The 22,052-nt window shown below is 42.2% G+C and overlaps 1 protein-coding gene across 5 annotated transcripts in view; it reads left to right on the top strand.

The window, feature by feature from the left end:
- Positions 1–22,052, top strand: part of MTR (5-methyltetrahydrofolate-homocysteine methyltransferase) — a 93,073-nt gene that overhangs the window by 19,973 nt on the left and 51,048 nt on the right. For 4 of the 5 annotated variants that reach the window (XM_045817618.1, XM_045817628.1, XM_045817642.1 and 1 more), the window contains 9 exons: positions 880–939; positions 1,659–1,753; positions 4,026–4,126; positions 5,474–5,535; positions 6,778–6,845; positions 8,995–9,074; positions 12,227–12,339; positions 17,625–17,765; positions 21,258–21,443. In XM_045817618.1, coding sequence (XP_045673574.1) covers positions 880–939; positions 1,659–1,753; positions 4,026–4,126; positions 5,474–5,535; positions 6,778–6,845; positions 8,995–9,074; positions 12,227–12,339; positions 17,625–17,765; positions 21,258–21,443 — 906 coding nt within the window. Of the gene's footprint in view, positions 1–879; positions 940–1,658; positions 1,754–4,025; positions 4,127–5,473; positions 5,536–6,777; positions 6,846–8,994; positions 9,075–12,226; positions 12,340–17,624; positions 17,766–21,257; positions 21,444–22,052 lie in introns of those variants that run through there. The other variant, XM_045817652.1, reaches the window with a different exon arrangement.

The following is a 22,052-nucleotide window of genomic DNA, read 5'->3' as shown; positions in this document are numbered from 1 at the left end:
ATTCTTTCTATGTTTATTTTCTGTAAGATCTCAAGGATCAACTTGACTACTTCTAAAAAGAGAAATTCAGATATTTTTCCAGTGGGAAAAAACCCCCACCACCTCAGGGAAGGTACGCATCAATTACAAGTTGCATTCTGACTTTAGCAAATTAATTATGAAAATATGTACATCTTAGAGTCAAGAAATATAATGATGAAAAGAAAGGGAAGATGTGTTGCCTGGAACTTAATAAAACATGCTCAGTGCACAGTAGCACAGGGTTTGTGTCTGTACAGCCAGCTCTGAGCTCACACTGGTTTTGACATGGCTCACAGTGCTGGTTCACTGCCTACCACGTGTATGTGAGGGTGTGGAAGGCAGAGGCATTCTGACTTCAGTTTTGGTTGAGTAGCTCTCGTTGGCTCCTCTGCAGAGGAAACACTGGCTCCTAGGTGGACTTTCAGTCAGCGTTTGTTTTCCTTTAGCACGACAATGTGATCTGGAGACGGGTACTGCATTGTGTGTTGCAGGGAGGACGCATTTCTTCTTCCCAGAGAACACGACATGGATCTTACCTGAACTGGTCTTAGGCCCTGGCTGGTGGGGCATCGTCCCACAAAGTGAAAAGTCGCCAGTTCGATCCCCACTCGGGGCACATGCCTGGGTTGTGGGTTTGGTCCCGATCAGGGCATGTACGTGAAACAACTGATTGATGTTCCTCTCTTACATCGATGTTTCTGTCTCTCTCTCTCCCCCTTCTCCTTTCTCTAGAAATAAATAAATTTTTTTTTAAAAAAAGAGAAGTCTTATAAAAGCCAGTATTCAGATCAACCAGTCAGACTGACCTTGGTCACAGTCTCTTCGAGATAAAGCTGATGTTCTTTTCTTCCCTGACAGGCAGCCTTGTTTGCACTCCAGGACCTTTTTGAAGAGGCATATGCTCCCCGGCCTATCTTTGTAAGTTCTGAAATGTTGATTTTTGTTTTTTATTAATGCTGTCATTTTGAGGGTAGGTTTTTTTTTTTTTCTCCTTGCATAGAACTATTGATAGTATCTTTCAGGAACCACCTACTTTAACTTTCTTTGTTCACCTTCCTCCTACCACCACCTCTCGGTGAAGAGAATGAATCTAGAAGTGGTTGGTGGAAGCAAAGTGCCTGGCTGAATTGGGCTCCTGAAGCCAGAGGCTTAGGGACTCACTCTCCTTAGGGCCCACGGGGGGTGGCCTAGCATGCTGACTGTAAAGTGTCCGGTGCTGAAGACAGCAGATTGCCAATTTATTAACTTAACAGGCAGACGCACTCGAGAGGCCTCAGGTTGCCTGGTGAGAATAAAATAGAATCAGAACTAGGGCTGCGTCACAGCGGGAGGCCAGGCTACCTGCCGTGCGTGGGAAAGCCTTCTCTAATGGGATTGGATTTGAGAATCCGAAGCTGTTCCGCTCATGGCTTTTGCCTCTGCGGCTTTCCCTTCTCCGTGCTTCTGCGGCTCACCAACCCCCTCCTCACCTGGCGTTTTTCTGTTCAGCCATTGTGGAAAATGCTGCCTTTGAGCCCCACAGTTCTCTTCCCTATACGAGAACACAGAAAGTCTGCCTGCATGTTTCATTTGGTCTTTGTGACTGAACTCTTAATTCGAGTCTATATTGTTGGCTTGAGTTTACTTTGTTAATTCAGATTTCAGGGACAATTGTCGATAAAAGTGGGCGGACGCTTTCTGGACAGACAGGAGAGGCGTTTGTCATCAGTGTGTCTCACGCAGACCCACTCTGGTGAGTCAACGTTCTTCCCTCGACTCCGCCGCTTTTTGGGGGTCTTCCCTGATGACTTGAGAAGGGGTCGCCTGTGCATATGTGCACTGTCCCACCTGCACGGGATGCCGGCTGTCCTGCATGTGCCTTCGGAGTTTCCCCTAAGGGCAGCGGAAGACCCCTGCCTAAATGGGTCGGTCTGAGGGGCCAGCCAGATGGCTGACTTTTCGTCTGCAAGGGTTCCCCTTCGAGTTTAGGACTGTGCTTGTTGGTTCGGTGGTAAGATTTGAAAACTGTTGTCAGCACTTACATTTTTTGCCATGCTTTACAAAGTTTTCTCATTCCCTATTTATGGAACCACCAGAAGCCGTCTAGCTTGGGATAAGATGGGAATTTTAAAGCTCAGTATTTTTATCTTTAAAATTAACTTGACTTTTCCATTCTATTTTAACACATCTCCTCATGTTTTCTTATCAAAATGTGAATGAAATGGAAGCTCCAAGAGAATATGCTGTTTTTCTCCTGTGCCTTCTCCATGAACATGCTGTGTATTCCTTCTGCCTAGAAGCTGAGCTCACCCTCTTCAGTCTCTCTCTCTCTCTCTCTCTCTCTCTGTGTGTGTGTGTCTCTCTCGGCTCCTTGTTAGCCTTTAAGACTCATCTCAAGACTCCTCTTCAGGGAACCTGCCGTCTCTCACCAGCCAGGCTGGCGTTCCTCTCAGAGCACTGTGTCGTTTTATTGTAGTCCTGGTCATAAAGATAGCAGTAATAGACATCTATTGAGAGTTTGCTGTATGGCAGGCTTGGTTCTAAGTGCTTTATGAGAGTTACTTCTTTTAATTCTGCCAACACCACCTGGGGGCAGGTGCTGCCTCATTTCGATGACAAGGGAACTGAGACTCAGGGGGTGTGACTTGCTCAATATCAGTAAATAGGGGACAGGGACGGGGCATGCTCTTAGTCACTTTGTTGTACCACATTTCATCAGTTATGTGATTTTTTTTTCTCATGTTTTTATGTTTACAATTTCGGGGAAGATCTATTTGATGTAGTGTGGTAACGTGCCTTTGTGACAGCTGCCGTAATGTGGGACGCGTTATTATGCTACTGATCAGGCCTGATCGTTGAGAAAACAGCATTGAACTGGGTTGTGACTGGCTCCTTAACAACTTACGAGGTTTTTAAGAGTAATCTCTTAATGATGGGTATTTCTGTAGTGCGTGCTAGAGTCCTTGGCGCATGGTAGGGATGCAGTAAACACTTAACAGAAAAACTAAAGATAGGACTGTGTGGGGGTCTCTGAAGACACGCTTTATGTAGTTCATTTTACATTTTCTTTGTCTTCTCTCAAACATTTTGAACATTCCTTCTTTCATTTTCTTTTTCTTTCCCCCACCACATTGCGCTTAAGAATCCTAGTAAAAGAAAAAAGTAAAATACAGGGTGGGGCAAAAGTAGGTTTACAGTTGTTTGTATGGAAAATAATGCAATAATTAATAGATAATAAGTTGTAAGTATGTGAAACAGTGTATTCTTATCATTTATTAATTATTATATTATTTTCCATACAAACAACTATAAACCTACTTTTGCTCTGCCCTGTATAAAAATGAAGAGATGACAGGGTCCAGTAGCTTCACAGTTGATTCCTGATTCCTGCAGGCCTCAGGGGTCCCCACAGAGGTCGGTTTTGGACGGGTTTCAGGCCCTCCACTCTGCAGACAGAGGAGCTCTCTTTGATCTGTTTTATCTGAGTCAGTTCCATCTGCTAAACAGAGAGCCCCTGGGTTTTGTGGAGAAAGAAGGCAGCTTAACTTACGAGAGGATAGATTTTGAGTCCTGGGTCACCTTGCAAGTTCAGTTACTGAGCAAAGACCAAATCTTGATTGTCTAGCCTCCCAGAATGGCTTCCACGTGCTAATGATGCTCCTTCCACATCCAGGATTTCCCTTGTCCTTTCTCCCAAGTATTGCTTTCAACTCAGATGCTTGTTAGCAGTGGTGGTTTGCAGGCAATTCTGTTGTACAGGATGCCATTAACCAAACTGTGAACTTATTCATGGGCAGGGTCCTTTAGCCATAAGATATCTGACGTTGGAGACATGGACAGGAGTACTCGGTGCTGCAGGGTCCTGGAGTGACATGGCTTTGACTGGAGCTTCATAGAAAGAAGTGCTTTGTCAGGAGACTTATTATCGGTTTGGTTTTAGATATATTCTTCTGTTACAGCTTCTTATATGTGTAAACATTTTGAATAAAAGAGAATGTCCCAATATCTTCCTTTCGTTTTTCCAGCATTGGATTAAACTGTGCTCTGGGTGCAGCTGAAATGAGACCTTACATTGAAGCAATTGGAAAATGCACAACAGCCTTTGTCCTTTGCTATCCCAATGCAGGTGTGTATTTCGAGGGAGCTGTGCATGGGGGAATCCAAATACACAGACATGGGTGGATGGGGTAACAGATCTTGATAAAAGAGTTTGTTTTGTAGATCTTGGTGTATAGTTAACACTCAACAGGAATTTTCTAAATGGAAAGTGTTTGGGTGTAGACCACTATTTCCCTTTAGACTAGAAGGAACAGTTGGGCTCAGGGGTTGAGACTCAAAGCTTCAGAATTGGACAGAACTTTGAGGAATGAAGCCTAGTCCCCAGTGCCTTGCTTCTGTCCACAGTGCTTACCTGCCATGCGGCTGGTGGCCAGAGTGACAAGTGCAGAGAATGGGGGGGAGCCCTCTTCATTTCACTCTATTCACAAAGAGCAGACAGGACTTGTGTCTCTTTACCTTTTTCCTCCCACAAAGTTAGGACCTCTAGTTTACTATATATAAAAACTGCCAAGAGATTTGTAGATAATTCTGAAACTATCCATTTAAATAGTGGTAATTCATTGTGGGTCAACCAGATTTCCTGGTGAATGTTTCTGAGCACTGCTTAGCTACTTAGAGCTAAAAATCATCTCCCAGCATTTTCCCCCAAGTATATATATTTTAACATACAATAAATTCTATTTCCCATGTAGAGCAAGGTAACTGGAAGAGGATAAGAAATAGAGCAGGGAATTGGGGAACTAGATACTAAAGTCTTAGCCTGGAAAAATTTATTTGGAAAGACACTGGTTGTGTTTGGTGTTAATTGCATATCAGGTGCTCATTAGTTTGAAGGGTGAAGTACTCGCCCAAACCCACCTCAGGTAGCTGCGTAACGATGAATTTTCTTTGTGGGAAGGGGAGAGGAATGGGAGGTTCTGTCCAACATTGTAGTGATGCTTTTCTTTCCAATGGAAAGGAAATAGTGGATGTTGATATTCTTCTATGACTTCTTTTTTGGTGTGGTGTCTTTATATACTGTGTTTCGTATTAACAATCATTATTTATTTTTGCAAGTATGTAATTGTAATACACATTAATTGGTCAATATAAAATTTCCTAACTTTCGTAAAGCCATTACAAATGCAGTCATACCTCGGTGCTTTCGGCCTCAGAACTTGTCGAACCCTGCACTTGTTGCATTTTGATGAGAAGAAATGTTTCGGCACTGGGCACTTGCTCAGGACTCGTGTCATGTGCTAGAACTTGTGTGGGTCACGATGCTGCCCCACCAGAGAGCATACTTCATCACTCGTCCCTTGCTCGGCACTCAGCACGAGTTCCTGAGCAAATTAGAGACAAGTACCGAGGTACCGCCGTGCTGTGTGTGTTTGTTAAAGCCGTCTCCAGTGACGGTTGCCATGTGCTATCTTAGGTCTTCCCAACGCCTTCGGTGACTACGATGAAACTCCACATATGATGGCCATGCACTTAAAGGTCAGGAGTCCTCTCTCACTTGGTTTTTAAGAGATAGAGAAATGAAATTTCAGATTTAGACTATTCGGAGGCAGAATTTTTTTCTAAATGGATCCCAGTGTGCATATCATGAATAAAAAAGTTCAGTTATGCTGATTTAAGATGGTGGAGGTAAGGGGAAAGGCTAGCTGTCAGCAGCCTTTTCCCCGTTTGGAACTGGTGGCTATCGGAAAATCCCCAGTGAGGTCCCACTGAAACCAATAGAAACTTGGCTGTCCTGCAGCCCCCAGACTCTTTGTTTCCCATTATCATCTCCCCCATACTCCTCCCCAGTCACCTGCTGCCTATGCCACCCACCTTGTCTCCTTATTACTAATCCCCAAATCTTTCTCCCTCCCTCCTTGAATGTGTAGCTTCTGGCTCACTGACACTCTCTCCTGAACTATTTCTGACTTACTCCTTATAATTTCAGTGCCTTATATAGATCCTCTTTTCAGTGTTCCGCCTTCTCAGTTGCTTGACTTCCTCTCTTGTCCTTCAGACTAGCCTGTGGTTGAACTCTGGGTCCACATGGGGCTGGTTATTGGAGCACTTGAAATGTGGCTATTGTGACTGAGGAACTGAATTTTTAATTCTTTAAAATTGTTAATTAATTTAAATTTAAAAACTTTGTGTTATTTAAAAATGCATTAAATAACACAAATGCATGAATAAGTATTCAGTTCATACTTATTCAGCTTAGCATATAGGCTAAAATCTTGATTATGATTAAATAAGCTAACAAATATCTTATTATAATACATTTTATTGTTTTTAATTTTTTACAAGATTTTGTGTATTTATTTTTAGAAAGAGAGGAAGGGAGGGAGAAAGAAAGGGAGAGAAATGTCCATGTGCAAGAGAAACATCAGTTGGTTGCCTCTGGCACGCCCCCAACAGGGGACCTGGCCTGCAGCTCAGGCATGTGCCCTGACCGGCAATTGAACCAGCAAACTTTTGGTTTGCAGGATGATGCCCAACCCACTGAGCCACACTGGTTGGGCTCTTATTTAATTTTAAATGGTATAAAGGATTTCACAGTATCTGAACTGTTTGAATGTTATGGGGGGGCATTAAAAGATTTGTATATAAAGTGTGTTTAGCTCTCTTTTTAATATAAAATTATTTATTCAAGAAATGTAGGATTTTTTTTTTCTGCTGAGTGGCTAGTGGTAAGTTTAGAATTCAGGTAAACTACCTGGAACTTTCTTTTCCTAAATGCAGGACTTTGCCATAGATGGTTTGGTCAATATCGTTGGTGGATGCTGTGGCACGACACCAGATCATATCAGGTAATAATCACTTCTCAGTACTTTACCTTCTGTTATGGGGATGAATTGTGTCCTCCCCAAATTCATATTTTGAAGTCCTAACTCCAAGACTCCCAAATGGGCTGTACGTGGAGATGGGGACTTTAGAGAAGTAATAAGGTAAGGTGAAGCCATGTGAGGAGACCCTAATCCAGCATGACTAGTGTCCCTATAAGAGGAGGAGGAGGTAAGACACAGACGCACACAGAAGAAGGAGCCATGTGAAAGCACAGGGAGCAAAGAAGCCAAGGAGAGAGCAGCCCTGTTGACATCTCGTTCTCAGACGTGTAGCCTCCAGAACTTTGAGACATAAATTTCTGCTATTTAAACAACTGTATTCAGTCTGTGGTATTTCCTTATGGCAGCCCTAGCAATCTGTGAAACCTTTGTATTATAAAGATTCCAAAAATGAAATGAATGCTCATGTGCCTATCACATACTTCTCATAATTTTTAACATTTGCTGTTCTTGTTTAACTTATTCTCCAACTTTTTCCCCCTTAGACCAGTGATTTTCAAACTTTTTCATCTCATGGCACACATAAACTAATTACTAGAATTCTACAGCACACCAAAAAATATACTTTTAGCTGATATGACAAAAAATAGGTATAATTTGATCCATTCATACCGGAAGGCTGTTGTTGTGTTGGCTGTTGCTGTTTTTTATTTGACAATCTGTGGGAAGAGAGGTCAGTGCTTTAGACTAAGCAGTCAGGTAGTGCAGGCTGTAGACATTGCTGCAGTGCACCTGTGTGCCTGCTGTGGCGCGCGGGCTGAAGATCGCTGCCCTAGACTATTGTAAAGCAGATCCCCAGTGTAATAATATTCTATCCGTAAGTACCTGACCAGTGTACGAAGGCTCAGGAAGGGACAGCTCCTATTTCTTGTGGGCTGTGACATGTCTCCATGAGATTCTCTCGTGAAGGAGGAAAGAGACAGTAAGACCGCACATACCTCGGGGTCAGGAGAAGTGTCTCTGCCTGCCCAGCACACGTTGTCACTCAGTCCATTTTGTCGAATGAGGCAGGAGTAAGGGGGTGTGAAACTGGAGCCTGGTGAGGTTGGGTAGGTCCTTGCAGTTTTGAGGATTGGAATCCAGTAGAATTGAACATATTTACAACTGTGTGTTTGGTTTTTCCCTAGAGGGACTGGTGGTCATATTTTGAGCCAGTTATCTCACTGTTCTGAGTCTGTTGTGTACGATACATTCCCTGTTTTGAGTTACCTACTATTTAACTGATTTGTTGACTTGTGTGATACATTCTGTTGAGTCTATCTCATTTTTTAAACATCTTTTAAATAGTCTCTTGAAAGCTATCAATAGTTGAGAATAGCTTATCCTTGGGTGTCTTTATTTTTAAGGTTATCCCTTTTTAAAAAGTTGTTTTAAAACTAAGTGTGTGTTAATATTAATATACACATAGATATATTTATATATCCTTGCCTATCAGTCTTACCTGTGCATGTGTGTGCACATCTGTGTATATCCTAATATATAAATAGCCAGATTTTTCCAGGTCGATCAAAGACATAATCTATTAAAGCTGATAAGGTTAAAGGGAGTATGAATAACTTAAATACATTTTTAGGAGTAATTATTTTGAAGTTTTAGAGATGTATTTCTGTGTACCCTCCCTGCTCTGTGCACACTGTGATTGGAAAAAATAGATCTAAAGGATTTAATTTCCTTCAATCCTGGCATCTCCCTTGTTCGTGCCTCCTTCTCAGTGATGAAGCCTTTTTTCTTTCAAACTACTTGAATGAGCAGCAAGGACGTAGCTCGTGCAAATTTGATGAAGTAAAGGACATCTCGGGGTCTGGAATGGGAAGAGGAGATGTGCCGTTTGCGTTTATGCAAACTGTTCTCCATCTCTAGGTTCACATGTCGGAGTGAACATAGAAACTGGTTCAGTCACGCACGGCACGGTGGGCAGGTGCAGAAAAGCTAGGTTTAGGGATTCAGTTTTGGCATTACTAAGAAAACTGGGAGGAGTAATTGTGGCTGCACATTTGGAACTAGGTATATAATTATGTGCATAATTGTCTTAGACTTAATTTCATAGCTAGAAATTAGTTTAAGTTTATTCTATTCAGAATTAATGGACACACTGTTTTCTCTTTTAACTCAGGGAAATTGCTAAAGCTGTGAAAAACTCCAAGCCTCGAGTTCCACCTGCCACTGTTTATGAAAGGCATATGTTGTTGTCTGGTACGTCATCAATACACGGTTTGTAGGATTTCAGGAACCACTTGTGGATTAATTTTGTATGTTTGTCTTAAGTGGTAGTGATGTCTCTGCCAACTACTTGTTTATTGCATCAAAGAAGAGTGTTTATTGGCACGAAAGTGAATCTAGTGAAGAACCCTTTGTTTTTGTAGGGATGACATTAACTCCCAGGGAAATGTGAATGAAAGCGCCTGATTTGCCCAGGTGTCCTTGGTTAGAATTAGAACTCACATGGTCCCATTTCTAAATGAGCACCACTTTGAAAGCATACCCTTGTCCACAGCCTAACAGTTCTCATCATCAGATTTGCTGCTACCCCATAGTTTGCCGTGTATAGTGTGATCCCGTGTATAATGCATAGCCACGTTTTTTGTGCACGTTATCCATGGGATTATTTTACCCATGGTGTGTAATCATTACACCCATGTATAATGTGCACCCTTATTTTTCCCTCAAAAATTTGGGCAAAAAGTGCACATTGTACATGACAAAACATGGTAGTTACAGAAAATTTCAAACTGCCAAGGTTCAATGTTTTGTAACGACCACAGCCACTTCCTAGAAAATTTTGTTTGTTTCTAAACTATTGTCATGGTCTCATATTTGTCATGTGTTCAAGACTTTACAAAGAGTCGTGGTGTTTATTTTGCTGTTTTGCCCTCAGCAATCCTATGAGGTAGGCAGCCTCCCTTTTCAGAGTGAGTTTCGATGTTCACTTAAGGAACATTGGTAAAATAGCTCATTATGCCAACTATTAGAAAATAACTTTAAAATTTTCCCCACAATACTTGAATGACCTACTTAGATAGTATCTTTAAGTAAAAAAAAAAATGTGTAAATAGATTCTTGGAGAACCTGCAGATTGTACACGTGGGGAATTATGCACCCTGATAATGTAGATTGAACATTCCTCTAAATTGAGATAGTTTTGTTCTTTATGTTCTTCAAAGAAGAGTGAAATGCAGGACGAGTGCCAGCGGCCGTCACATCCACTTTCTCAGAAGGCGCCGCACAGAACAAGCCCCCGCGAGTGCCTGAGGCTGGGTGCACACCAGGCCTTCTCAGGCTGCCGCTTTTCCTCCTTACGCTCCAAAGACAGGACGAGGTTCGAGGAGGGGGGCTTTGTGCCGCCCCCATGTGGCTTTTGTCAGAGAGAGGTGTGGTACTGTAGTTTATTTCATCCTCGGATTTTACAGCTATTAATTGACTTTATCCAACTAGTAACAAATTTATCAATCTTTATCAAAGTTGAAACAGGAAGAGAACCATTTAGATACAATTTTTCAAAGAATTTATGTGTAAGAATGAAAGAACCCTTTTTCCTGATTTGAATTTCTTATGCTATCTCTAAATTGCTTTAAAAATCATCTTTAATGAAATATTTTAAAGATTTTATTGATTTATTTTTAGAGAGGGGAAGGGCGAAAGAAAGAGAGGGAAAGAAATATCGATTGGTTGCTTCTTGTACGAGTCCTTTTTGGGGATCAAACTAGGGATCTTTTGCTTTGCAGGATGATGCCCAACTGACTGAGCCACACTGGTCAGGGATTTTAATTAGATTTTAAAAGAATGATAGCAAACATACCCTTTTAAATTATTATTTTATACATGGCATACCTGTGGAACATGTAGTTTTTAGCTCAGCAACTTGGCATTCGTAGTAGATCAGAAGTGCTCCAGTATGGAATGCTTTCGGAGCAGTGATGCAGGGTCTCTCTTCAGCACTTAGATGTGCTGCCCCTGCTTGCCTGCCCCTTGGACCTCAAGGCCTGCCTAGGGGTCAGGGACACCTTGAGGCTGGCAGGGCCTGGGGGTGGGGTGGGGCCGAGGCCATAGGGTCATGTCAAACTTGTAAGCATTTTTATGAGTTTATTTGAGCCAAACTGACGACAATTGCTGGGAAGCAACATCTCAATGGATTGAGATTATGGTGTAGAGAATGGCAGTTTTGCACCTTTTTTTATGCATTACGGTCAAAGGAGCAGGCATAAGGAGGGTTACATCAAATCCATCAGTGATAGATTAGGGAGACGAGAAAGCAAAACAGGGAAATGTGTGGGATTGGACAGAGTAAAGTGAAGAGACAAGTACTTCCCCTACATTGGTGGGCCTAGGATAGTTCACAGTTAGTATTTATAGCACACAGGAGTGCTGTGTGGGGGAACAGGATAACAGCGAGGGGTTCCAGTGGTCTTGTGCTCCGGTGAGAGATTGTGCTCTGAGGAGTCTGGAAAAAGGGATTACTCAGACATCCCAAAGGTGTGTTGTCGTAGATGCAAAAAGACAATAGACAGGCTCAGTTAAGGTAAAGACTGACCTTTGTCAGGGAAGATAGCGGCCTAGGACAAGACTACCCACCATGACTTACTTTTGGTTAAGAAATTTTAATTTCAGACCACCCTGTGTGGTTCCTTTTGGTCTCTGAGTTTGTGAGGCCACCACACAGGCCTCCCCTGAGCTTGCCAGGTTAGTATATAGCTCCTTTTTTGTCCACAGCTATACTACCATGGGAAAGTGAAATCACAGGCCCAATTGGGAAGAAATGGTCTCCCCAGTTGGTGAACAAACACCCATCTGTACTCATTATTTTCCTCTCCTTTATCTCTGTCTCTTCCTCAACCAGTGCCTTGGCGAGGGATTCAAAAGTCATTTTGTTTTATTAACCACATCTATGATTGCTGGTGCTGATTTTATGTTTGTTAACATATCTAGTCTCATTTCTACAGTTACATTATAGGACAAGTACTTTCACTGTCTATTTTTTCTGATGCTCAGAGGCTGTGAGAAGTCGCCGAGTTCACTGAGATGGCCGGAAGGGCTTGAACCCGAGGCTCGCTGTCCCCAGATCCTGCCAGTAACCACCCAGCGAGATTCCCCCTCCCGCTACGTTAAATATAACGCATAGAACAAAGCAGTTAACGGCCTTTTCTGTAGTGACACTTTATATTGCATGTTGTTTTCAGTCTCCTCAGGGAAGAAGGTGCTGGTCCTGTCTCCGCATCGCCTCTCCGGTCTCGTCAGATGGGCTGTGGCACAGAAACTCCTTCGCTTGCTTAGGAGTACATTTGCATTCTGTCTGCAATATGTCACCATGTGCATTTTCAGAAATCTTTCAAAGTGCTTCTCCTTTTAAGGTCTAGAGCCCTTCAGGATTGGACCCTACACCAACTTTGTTAACATTGGAGAACGCTGTAACGTGGCAGGATCCAAGAAGTTTGCTAAACTCATCATGGCAGGAGCCTATGAAGTGAGTATCTCAATACGACCCTTGAGGCATCTGCCGTGGTTTTTTTTTGCTAGACAGCATGTAAACAAAGCAGCTCTTCGGCAGCCTTTGGTCGGTTATTAGCAGAGCTGCTGGCAGGTGTGAGGAGGAATGTGATGTGTGTTTGCAGTGGGCTGGAGGGAGGCTGCATCTTCGCCAGATTCAAGCGCTCTTGTCACTGTTTGTCAGAGTGCTGCATGTGGGCTGGGAAGTGGGGTGCGATGGGAGGGATCTGGGGTCCAGCTATTTCTGTTCACTGGGAAGTAGATTTTAAAATTTGAGAATGCACTTCATTTGGGCTTCTCGCAAATCCTCGCAAATCAGGGAAGGGGAAAGCCAAGAAAATTTCAAGTCCTCATGACCACGTGAAGCAGTGACTAATGTGGTATTGGTTCTGTTAGCTGTAGACTGACGTAAATATGCAAACACAAAAGAAAGGATAGGCCCTTTTTTTGGGAAGTTCACGTGGTCGTTTAGTGAATGGTATTTCTAAGCTCGATCGTTCTGTAGATGAGCAAAATGTAATCCAAATAGAACCCACCCTAAAACTCTGGTAAAGGTGTTTTTTTTTTTCACTTAGGCAAACAAAAAGTTAAAAATGGAGGAATTTGGTCTGGGCTTTACTGATTTATCATCAAACTTCTCTCACTTGAAGGTTTTGCAGTCTTTAGGAAATAGATCTTCCAGAAACCACTATCACAGTGGACTTTGTTTTAATCATAAAGGGCCCATTTATAATCCTTTCTGGACCCGCTGGTTACTCCTCTGTGGCTCCCTCTGCAGCGCATAGGTAGGGCCTGCGCACCTGGCTCGGACAGTTCCGTCAGTCCTCTTCCATTCCTCCCCGCTGCTGCTCCTGCCACGCGTGCTTTTGTCACGTCCTTCCCAGTGCAGCAGCTTCCACCGGTGACACACGCTGTATGTCGTTATTCAGTCCTCTCCACTTGGGCGCCACGCTGCCTTCCCTTCCTGTCTGCCACCTGAACGTTCCGGGAGGCTTGTCCGTGTTTGTTCCCTTCTGAATCCTAGTGACCCTTCATGGTGTGGGATGTTCTTCAGCCGGCAGTGTTTCTGTTTCTGTTTTGATTTGGTGACCATTCTCTGGTGTCCCTTTTAGCTTTCAGTCTTGATAGCTTTGATACAGAGAACAGAGGGCATTTTAGGGAAAAACAGAGAAGGGAGTAATACCTGTTGTTGAACACGGTCTTACTCTATGCCAGTCACTGTGCTAAGTGCTTTGCCACATTACTCATTTAATCTTCACAGACCTATGAGGTAAGTATTGTTGCTATCCTCATTTTACGGATGTGCAGTTGCAGACTGTTGTTTCACAGCAAGTGACGATAGACCCAAGTCCATCCAGCCCAGCCCCTAACCACTCTTCCCTGCCTGGATGACGCAGAGGGGGAGGCAGGAGTGGGCCCTCATTTGCTTGGAGTGCTCCATGAGTTGGTGATCTATTGAGGATCAAAGAGCGTTGGTCTCAGAAAACATCCAATCCTTTTTGCCCAATTTGTACATCTTCAAGAAATCACTTTGTCTCTCTGAGCAGATTTGGGAAGATTGGACCTACAAGCTGTTATTCTGTGACTCTCATGAAATAGAAAGGGCGGGTATTGGCATGTCTTTTTTCCAGGTCGTTTGACTTCTGTTCCAACCAGGTCGCTTGCCATCTTCTCTCTGCATTCTCCAGTCCGCCTCCCAGGCCCCCGCCGAAGGTCCTCCCTCAGGGAGCTCTCTCCATCCCAGTCCACAGACACTTCCCCTTCCCGGTGTCCAGGCCGTCTCGGCATGTGACTCTCACTCTGCAGCAGCCCCGGTAGTTTTGTATATATGACTGTGTCATATGCCTTCAACAAGGTGTATGGCCTTTAAAAACAAGGATTGTGACTTACACGTCTTTTTATCCTTTACTGAATTTAATACATTGCTGATTCTCAAAACTTTTTGATATGCTATTTTTTATTTATTTATTCAGCTTTTTTATTAAACTTAGTGGGGCGACATTGGTTAATAAGGTCATATAGGCTTCAAGTGTACATTCCTCTGACATCATCTGTACACTGCGCTGTGTGCCCCCCACCCCAAGTCAGATCGTCTTCTGTCACCCCATGTTTGACCCTCTTTACCCTTTACTGCCCCTCTGCCCCTTCCCTCTGGTGTCCACCACACTGTTGTCTGTGTCTATGAGTTTCAGTTTTACATCCCACATATGAATGAAAACCTATGGTTCTTAGCTTTTTCTGACTTATTTCGCTTAGCGTAATATTCTCAAGGTCCATCCATGTTGTCACAAACAGCAGTATTTCACTTTTCTTATGAGTGAACAGGATTTCATTGTTTATATGTGCCACATCTTCTTTATCCAGTCCTCTATCAAAGGACACTTTGGCTGTCTCCATGTCCTGACTGCCATGAATAAATAATGCTGCAGTGAACATAGTTATGGTGCATGTATCTTTGCAAATAAATGTTTTCAAGCAGATACCCAGATGGGGGGATTCCTGGGTCATATGGTAACTCTATTTTTCAAGGAACCACCACACATTTTCCATAGTGGCGGTATCAGTGTACATTCCCACCAGCAGTGAATGAGGGTTTCTTTCTCTCCACAACCTCTCCAGCACTTATTACCTGTCTTGTTGATACTAGCCATTCTAACAGATGTGAGGTGGTGTCTCATTGTAGTTTGATTTGCATTTTTCTAATAACTAGTGATGTTGGACGTCTTTTCATCTATCTGTTGGCCATTTGTATGTCTTCTTGGGAGAGGTGTCTGTGTAGGTCCTCGACCTGTTTTTTAATTGGAGTGTTTGGTTGTTTGGTGTTGAATTTTGTGCGTTCTTTATATATTTTGGTTATTAACCTCTTGTTGGAGATGTTATTTGCAAATATCTCCCTTTTTGTTTTATTGCTGGTTTCTTTTGCTGTGCAGAAGCTTTTTAGTTTGATATAGTCCCATTCATTTATCTTTTCCTTTACTTTCCTTGCCTTTGGAGTCAAATTCATAAAATATTCTCTAAGACCAAGGTTCATAAGTTTAGTACCTATGTTTCCTTTGATGTACTTTGTTGTTTTAGATCTTATATGTAGGATTTTGATCCATTTTGAATTAATTTTTGTATGTGGGGACAAACTGAATCTAGTTCCATTCTTTTGTGTATGGTTTTCCAGTTTTCCCAGAACCATTCATTTAAGAGGCTTTCTTTCTCCATTGTGTGTTTTTGGCTCCTTTGTCAAAAATTATTTGCCCCATATACATGTGATTTTACTTGTTGGTTCTCAATTCTGTCCCATTAGTCTGTGTTTCTGCTTTTCTGATTTTCAAATCAGGTAGTTTGATTCACCTGGCTTTGTTCCTTTTCCTCAGGATTGCTTTGGCTATTTGGGGTCTTTTGTGGGTCCATAAAAATCTGTTACTTTTTTGTTCTGTTTCTTTTAAGAAAAATGGCATAGGAACTTTGATGGGGATTGCATTAAATCTTGTATATTGCTTTGGGTAATATGGCCATTTTAACTATGTTGATTTTTCCAGTCCATGAACACGGAATATCTTTATTTCATTATGTCTTTTTCACTCTCTTTTAAGAATGCTTTGTAGTTTTCTGTATATAGGTCCTTCACATCCTTTGTTAAGTTTATTCCTGGATATTTTATCCTTTTGGTTGCAATTGCAAAAGGAATTTTTTTTTATTTCTTTTTCTGAAGTTACATTGTTAGTATATAGGAAAGCAGTGGGTTTTGTATATTGATTTTGTGTCCTGCAACTTTACTGTATTTGTTTATTATTTCCAATAGGTTTTTCCAATAGGTCTTTAGGGTTTTCTATATATAGAATCATGTCATCTGCAAAAATGACACTTCATTTTCAATTTGGATGCCTTTTATTTCTTTTTATTGCCCGATTGCTCTGGCTAGGACTTCCAGAGCTGTGTTGAATAAGAGTGGTAAGAGTGGGCCTCCTTGTGTTTTTCCTGATTTTTGAGTCAAAGCTTTCAGTTTTGCACCATTGGCTGAGGGTTTGTTGTACATGGTTTTTAGTATATGGAGGTACTTTCCTTCCATACCTGTTTTATTCAGTGTTTTAATCATAAATAGATATATCTTATCACATGATTTTTCTACTTCTATTGATCATGTTTTTATTTGTTTTATTAATTGATGTGCTAAATTTTATTGTGATCCCTTTGCTCTGTGTAATTGTGGGTCGTTTTGAATGGTCTTTTTTGTGGCATTTGCTGAAGGGTCTCATGCCTGTTCTATCACAGTGATTGCTAAACATTTCTGTTTGGTTTACTTTGGCTAAGAAAAAAATTATCACACTATGAAGTGTACAGTGAAGACTTAGAAAATTAAGTTGTGTGTTTTATCAGTCAGTTAGAAAGCATTATTGAACGTGTTGTTTTGCCCAGCATTGTTCGAAGAGTGGGAAACACCTAAGACCTTTAGATTTCCAAATACTTAAAGTCTGCTTTGAGGAATAAGCTAATAACTTATGAAACAACAAGGAAATGGTCATTAGTAAACCATGTGATCATGATTATAATCGTTACAGAGGTTTAGAGGCAGCAGGTCATTGTGGAATAAGCAGTGTTTCCCCAAGAATATTCTCCAGAATACTGATTCTGCAAGACATTCCTAAAGCGATTATAGTGGGAAATGCTGCAAGTTCATTCTGTTCTTGGAGACTTATAGTATATAATAGTATGTTAAAGGATTTGAACAGTCTTCCAATATAAAAACTGGCTGGCATTTAACTCATATTTCATGTAACTTCTATCAACAGCCTGCAACAAATGGTCTGCATGTTTTGACAAACACTGAAGAGTTATGTACGTTTTGGATGGTTTCTCTTAGCACATTCTTAGAGATGGGGCTTGACAATATAGATGGGAAGGGGCTTGTGTTTCCAGCAGAAGGGACAACGTGACCTGTGACACGGAGGTGGAGATGGACCTGTCTGGGGAAGTAAGAAGTTAGGGCCAAGTCACAGGGGTCCGAACTCCAGGCTGAGGAGTTTAGATTCTTTATGGCAGGAAAGCAGCCCTGGTGAATTCTGGGTAGTGAAATGATGTGATGGGAGGAGAGATATTTAAGGATAATCTGTGGTGATGGATAGGAGGAGAGCAGGCCCAGAGTCCGGGAGGCTGGCCAGTGAGTCAAGTATAATTCAAAAGGACTGCTCTCAGGACAGCAAGGGATTACTTTGTTGGCTTCCCCTGCCCCACCCTGTACTCATGCTGCTTTCTCTTGCATTCTTTCCTCAGGAAGCACTGAGTGTTGCCAAACAGCAGGTGGAAATGGGAGCCCAGGTGTTGGACATCAACATGGACGATGGCATGCTAGATGGTCCAAGTGCAATGACCAGATTTTGCAACCTCATCGCTTCTGAGCCTGACATTGCCAAGGTTGTACAAAATTGTTATTCATCAAAGGAATTTGCGTGTCATGCTGTCATTCATTTAACTTTGTCATTTGTCCCATTGATCTGTTGTCTCATACACTGGTTTTCTGTTTTCCTATGTTAAAAGCCCAGTGGTTTTTGATTGTTTGTTGTCTTGCTTAATGTTAGCCTTATGGTAAAAACCAGACTTCTGAGAGAGCTGTGACTTCAGCTTGGCTCTTTCCAAGGCTTCTGGAATTGCTCACAAGAATTGTTAGTCTGCTTTGATGTCTGGATAGACTAGGAGCCCACTTTTCGTGTCTCTGAAGTATATTCTTACCCTTCCTACAACATCATTAGTTCCATTCCTGCAGTAGATAAGGGAGCTCAGCCAATTCTTCCTTATCATGGGAAGGAGAGACCTTTGTAGGTTTATCACAGTAAAACGAAGTCACAAAACAAGATTAAATCAAGGTATTTTGTCAGCTTTTACATTTGCTCTTTAAAAGATGAAAATTAATTTTTGTGTCTTTTAAAAAATTTTTGTTATTTTATTAAATTTTATTCATTTATTTTTATAAAGTGGGAAAGGGATGGAGAAAGAGGAAGAAATGTTGATTGCTTACTTCTCATATGTGTGCCCACTGGCACAGAACCGGCAACCAAGGCATGTGCCCTGACCCGGAATTCACCCGGCGACCTCTTGCTATGTGAAATGACGCCCAACCAACTGAGCCACACTTGTCAGGGCAGTCTTTTAAAAAATTTTAGATGGATTTTAAAACCTTTAAAAATCTCACTTTATCTTTCTACCATTGAATTTGAGATGAGGAGTGATTTTTCAAGTTCTTTTTTAAAAGAAATCTCCTATTGAAACCAGAAAAGCTGGCATTCATGCTGCCCATTACCTACCAGATGCAATAAGCAGAGATGGGGATTGAATCTTTGTGGGCGCTTTATTCAGATGGCCGGCGATCTGAGAAGACGATGGGTTTGAAACCTAACAAACTGTCTTAAATTTCATTTTCAACTGACCCTTTTCATAAGGAGAAGACAAGTATAGGTAAGGGGATTGGAATTCAGGGGAAAGTTAATCAGATAAAAAGCCGCAGCATTCTTTCATTCCTGTCCTGGGCCGAGGGCTGGGCGTCTCACCCTGGAGCACAGCGGCTCAGACACCCTCTTGATTGCTCTCCGCCCTCCTGAGACCCACAGGTGGAACTGCTCGTGGTCTCCTGGGGTCAGTTCCTGAGACAATAGATTTTTCCATACACTGATCACTAAGCTTATTAGCTATTAGCTGAAACAAAATTTTCCAACATTTGAGCCGCCATCACCAGTGTGTTAGAATAGGGCTATCAGTTTTCTTAAGAGGTTTCAGCAAATGCTTAAGTTGGACGTCTTTGTAGTAGTCAGTGAATTACATGAATCCTTCCTTCCTTCCTTCACTTTTGTCTTAAAACTCCTCATTAAGAAGCCTTATAATGGCCCTGGACACATAGCTCAGTTGGGTAGAGCATCATCCCAACATGCCAAGGTTGCGGGTTTGATCCCTGGTCAGGGTACATACAAGAATTGACCAATGAATGCATAAATAAGTGGGGCAACAAATTGATCTCTCTCTCTGCCCCCTTCCTCTTTTTCTCTTTGAAAATTGAAAAAGAAGCCTTATCTGTCTTGTGGGATTAAATATTTTGATTATGTAAGGTGCAGAGCAATTACATGATCTTGCTCAAAGTCAGAGCAGTTGTTTACCATCTGAACAGCAGGAAGCGGGCTGTGCTGGGAGCCGGAAGACCCACCTTGTAGCCCCCTCACCTCAGTCAGTGATCTGTCCCTGTAAGAACAATGTAAGAAATGACCAAACTGTAGAGAATTTTTATGACCTTACTGAGCCAAACTGAGCACTTATGCTGGGGAGCAAGGTGTCAACTGCTCCAGAGAATAACAGTTTGCAGTTTCTTTTGTGCATTTCAATATAAGGAGGGAGTGTAAGGGCGATTACATGGAGGCAGGAGAAAGCAGGTCGAGGATTGGATTACAGGATAGTTAATAGGGTTATGTGCTCTTGAGTGTGGTTATTCCAAAGGTGTGTTAATTTGGATGCACAGGGTTTGCTCAAGGCAAAGATAAGCTTTTGCTAAAGAAGTTATATGCTTGTGGTGTGACTACCACTGTGACCTGTTCAGTTTGGAATTTATGATAGGATCACCCCGTGAGGCTACTTTCCAGAGAACCCCCTTTTCATCCACAGACCCTAAGTTTCCTTTCTCATCTCTGAAAGGGGCACAATCATACTGGCTTTGTCTGACTTACGAGCTGCAAAAATAAAATGCCTTGTTAACTGTAAGGGATCCCAAGGAACTTAAGGCATTATTAATTAATTAGTGTCTGATTACTACAAAGATTTTTCTTTCTTCATCTTTTCTGATTTTGACCTACTAAAATTTATTTGGGACCAAAGTTTGAACAATTGGGGTATGCTATAAAAACATAAGACCCGCAAGGTCTGCACACCAAATGGCCAGCAAGTGCTTTAAAACATTGGCCTGTTATCATTATTGCGTTGACCCTTTTCCTAGCACACCTGTCATTACTAGTATGCCAGGAAGGAGCTCAATGCATGAATTCCTTGTTCTGTTTTGTTCCCCGTAAGGATGAGCCACCTGCCCTGGGACCCTTTTCCTGAATCTCCCTTCCCCTGCGTATGACACGCAGGAGTGTGACACACAGGAGTGTGTCATACATGTGCTTTCATAGTGGCCTGTGCTGTAGCAATTTTTGCACTTTATGTCATTATTTGTTGAAACATTTAACTTTTATAAGTTCAGGGGAGCCAGGGACTGGCCTGTCTAGCCATTGTCCCGAATTCAGCATGGGACACAACGTGTCGTCGCTTAATCATTTATTGAATGATCAGCTGCCCTGGTCCTTCTCTGAAGTTCTCTACCTTTCCTGGAATAAGAGGCCCGAATGCACAGGGAGTAACGGACCTGTTCTCATTGTGCATTCCGATTTTGTCCTTTAGTTATATGCATGGGTTGAATATTACATCTACTTTTTTTTTCTAGTCAGGAACTTGATTTTTCAGAGGGAAGATTGAATTTTAATAACGTGGCTGGAGGGTTGTCCCCAAGGGCATGAGACTACACATTAATCCCGAGTCAGATCGGGGATATGGGAATCCGAGTGAGGGGCTGGCCTCACAGTAGAGGTGCTTGTGGGTAGGAATGGACACCGGAGCCGGTGAGCTGGCCTCTGGGATTCCATTCTGATGTCTGGCTGTGATCTTTGAGTTAGAAACTTCAGGCGCTCCATGCATGTGGTCTCGTGTAAGACCGGAATAACTTCAAGCATTTTGGGCTTTAAGAACAGGTCCATTCAAGTCCTATCTCTGTGACACTATCATTTGTTTATTGTCCTCCTGCAGAAGAAATGGGGACTGTTTGGGAGTCTTCAGACAGGAATTGGTGGTGACTTGTCATCCTTCTATGGTTTTCTGCCCTTGCGATCTCAGGTGCCCTTGTGCATCGACTCTTCCAATTTCACCGTGATTGAAGCCGGCCTGAAGTGCTGCCAGGGCAAGTGCATCGTCAATAGCATCAGCCTGAAGGAGGGGGAGGAGGACTTCCTGGAGAAGGCCAGGAGGATCAAGAAGTTTGGTGCTGCTGTGGTCATCATGGCTTTTGATGAAGAAGGACAGGTGAGCTTTTTTTTATTTTTTTGACCAAGCTCCACTGTGTTACCCAGACTAAACAAACTGATGGAGAAGAACCGAGTCTAAAACAGCCATCTGTGTGTGTGTGTGTGTGTGTGTGTGTGTGTGTACCATAATACCATATATCCATGATACTTGTATCTGTATATGAAAATTTGATATATAATGAAGTCTTACGCCAGTTGTGGAAGGAATTATTCAGTAAATGCTACCAGAACAACTGACTATGAATTTGGAAGAAAATAAAGTTAGAGCCCTGTTTCCCACCATATACTAAAATAAAACTGTATAAAAAAAATTCTAAAGACTGGGAAAACATTCATCTAAACTTTGGAAGGCAAAAAGAAAACTGATAAAGTGCTCAACAGAAAAAAGTAAAACTTTGGCCCTGGCCGGTGTGGCTTGGTTGCAGTGTTGTCCTGTAACTGAAAGTTGGTCGGTTTGAGTCAGTCAGGGCCCATACCTAGGGTGCAGGTTCAGTCCCCACTCTGGGCGCATATAGGAGGCAACCAGTCAATGTTTCTCTCTCACGTTGATGTTTCCCTCTCTCCCTTCCCTCCCCTTTTCTCTCTCTAAAAGCAATGAAAAATGTCC

The sequence above is a fragment of the Phyllostomus hastatus genome, unplaced genomic scaffold (assembly GCF_019186645.2).
Source record: "Phyllostomus hastatus isolate PE091 unplaced genomic scaffold, TTU_PhHast_1.1 phas_contig_148, whole genome shotgun sequence".
In the NCBI taxonomy this organism is placed as follows: Eukaryota; Metazoa; Chordata; class Mammalia; order Chiroptera; family Phyllostomidae; genus Phyllostomus; species Phyllostomus hastatus.
The sequence above is the reverse complement of the archived record's forward strand: the minus strand, read 5'-3'. Positions and strand labels throughout refer to the sequence as shown.